The 1847-nt window shown below is 39.6% G+C and overlaps 1 protein-coding gene across 1 annotated transcript in view; it reads left to right on the top strand.

The window, feature by feature from the left end:
* Positions 1-1847, top strand: part of LOC107289451 (zinc finger protein 436-like) — a 40416-nt gene that overhangs the window by 6579 nt on the left and 31990 nt on the right. Inside the window, exon 4 of the mRNA XM_029284540.1 lies at positions 1257-1377. Within this exon, the coding sequence (XP_029140373.1) occupies positions 1257-1377 (121 nt within the window). The remainder of the gene's footprint in view (positions 1-1256; positions 1378-1847) is intronic.

The following is a 1847-nucleotide window of genomic DNA, read 5'->3' as shown; positions in this document are numbered from 1 at the left end:
GAAATAAGAATGGAATGGAACGGAACGGAATGGAATAGAATGTTATGGAACGGAATGGAATACGAATGGAATGGAATAAGAATGGAATGGGACGGAATGGAATGGAATAAGAATGGGACCGAATGGAATGGAATAGAATGTTATGGAACGGAATGGAATACGAAGAATGGAATGGAATAGAATGGAATGGAATAAGAATGGAATGGACGGAATGGAATAATAATGGAACAGAATGGAATAGAATGTTATGGAACGGAATGGAATAAGAATGGAACGGAATGGAATGGAATAAGAATGGAATGGAACGGAACGGAATGGAATAGAATGTTATGGAACGGAATGGAATACGAAGAATGGAATGGAATAGAATGGAATGGAATAAGAATGGAATGGAATAGAATGTTATGGAACGGAATGGAATATGAATAGAATGGAATGGAATACGAATGGAATGGAATGGAATGGAACGGAATAGAATGGAACGGAATGGAATAAGAGTGGAATGGGACGGAATGGAATAGAATAGAATGGAATAAGAGTGGAATGGAATAAGAATGGAATGGAATGTAATAATGGAATGGAATACGAATGGAATACGAATGGAATAAGAATGGAATTGAATAGAATGTTATGGAACGGAATGGAATAAGAATGGAATGGAATAAAGAATGGAATGGAATAAGAATGGAATGGAACGGAATGGAATAGAATGTTATGGAACGGAATGGAATAAGAATAGAATGGAATGGAATGGAATGGAACGAAATAGAACGGAACGAAATAGAACGGAATGGAATAAGAATGGAATGGAATAAGAGTGGAATGGAATAAGAGTAGAATGGGACGGAATGGAATAGAATGGAATAAGAGTGGAATGGAATAAGAATGTAATGGAATGGAATAATGGAATGGAATAAGAATGGAATGGAATACGGATGGAACGGAACAGAATGGAACGGAATAAGAATAGAATGGAATGGAATAGAATAGAATAAATTCTTTATTGCCCAAGCGTGATTGAACACCCAAGGAATATGTACTCGGTGCATAAGCTTGATTGTACGATGTATGGTACATAAGTCCTTAGGTTGGGGAGGACTATCACACAAGATTTTAACTCTAGTCTCAGAGTGACGGAGTTGTCATCCAGCAAGGTCTGGAGGCCCACACGTTCTGCAGTCCCAGTTTAAGGCCTCTTCCCATCCTGAGATTGCCCTCGACCCACAAACTGTTGAGAAGGTCCCCTTTTCTTTCAGGTGACTTTTGAAGAAGTGTCCATATATTTCACCGAGGGGGAGTGGGCCTTGCTGGATCTGGACCAAAGAGCTCTATACAGAGAGGTCATGCTGGAGAATTACGAGGAGGTGTCTGCTCTAGGTACGTCCCTTCTTCTGCCTTGCCTGAGAGGTGACCACGGAAAGTGGTGGGGTGGCTTCCTTTAAGGGCCTGACTTTATGTCTGTGGAGATTCTCAGTCATCCAGGTCATAGTTATCCCAAAGGTGCTTTTTTCAAGAGGCAACTGGACTTTCTTTTTTTTCTTTGAAGAGGTTTCGCTTCTCATCCAAGAAGCTTCTTCACCTGTGACTGGATGGTGGGGAAGGGAAGGATTTATATTATTATTATTATTATATTTAAATTTATATCCCACCCTTCTCCTCGCGGACTCAGGGCGGCTGACAATCAATTAAAATACATAAATGACAATTACAGATTTAAAATTAATTAAAAAGAAATATTTTAAACATAGTCCAATTAAAATATAATTAAAACCCCTCTAAAAATTACCCTAGGCCAGTCCTGCAAGCTGGAATAACCAAGTCTTAAGGGCGCGGCGGAAGGAAGGGAG

Source organism: Protobothrops mucrosquamatus, unplaced genomic scaffold, assembly GCF_001527695.2.
Source record: "Protobothrops mucrosquamatus isolate PMUCROS unplaced genomic scaffold, P.Mucros_1.0 scaffold703, whole genome shotgun sequence".
In the NCBI taxonomy this organism is placed as follows: domain Eukaryota; kingdom Metazoa; phylum Chordata; class Lepidosauria; order Squamata; family Viperidae; genus Protobothrops; species Protobothrops mucrosquamatus.
Note: the sequence above shows the minus strand (reverse complement) of the source record. Positions and strands in the feature narration are given on the sequence as shown.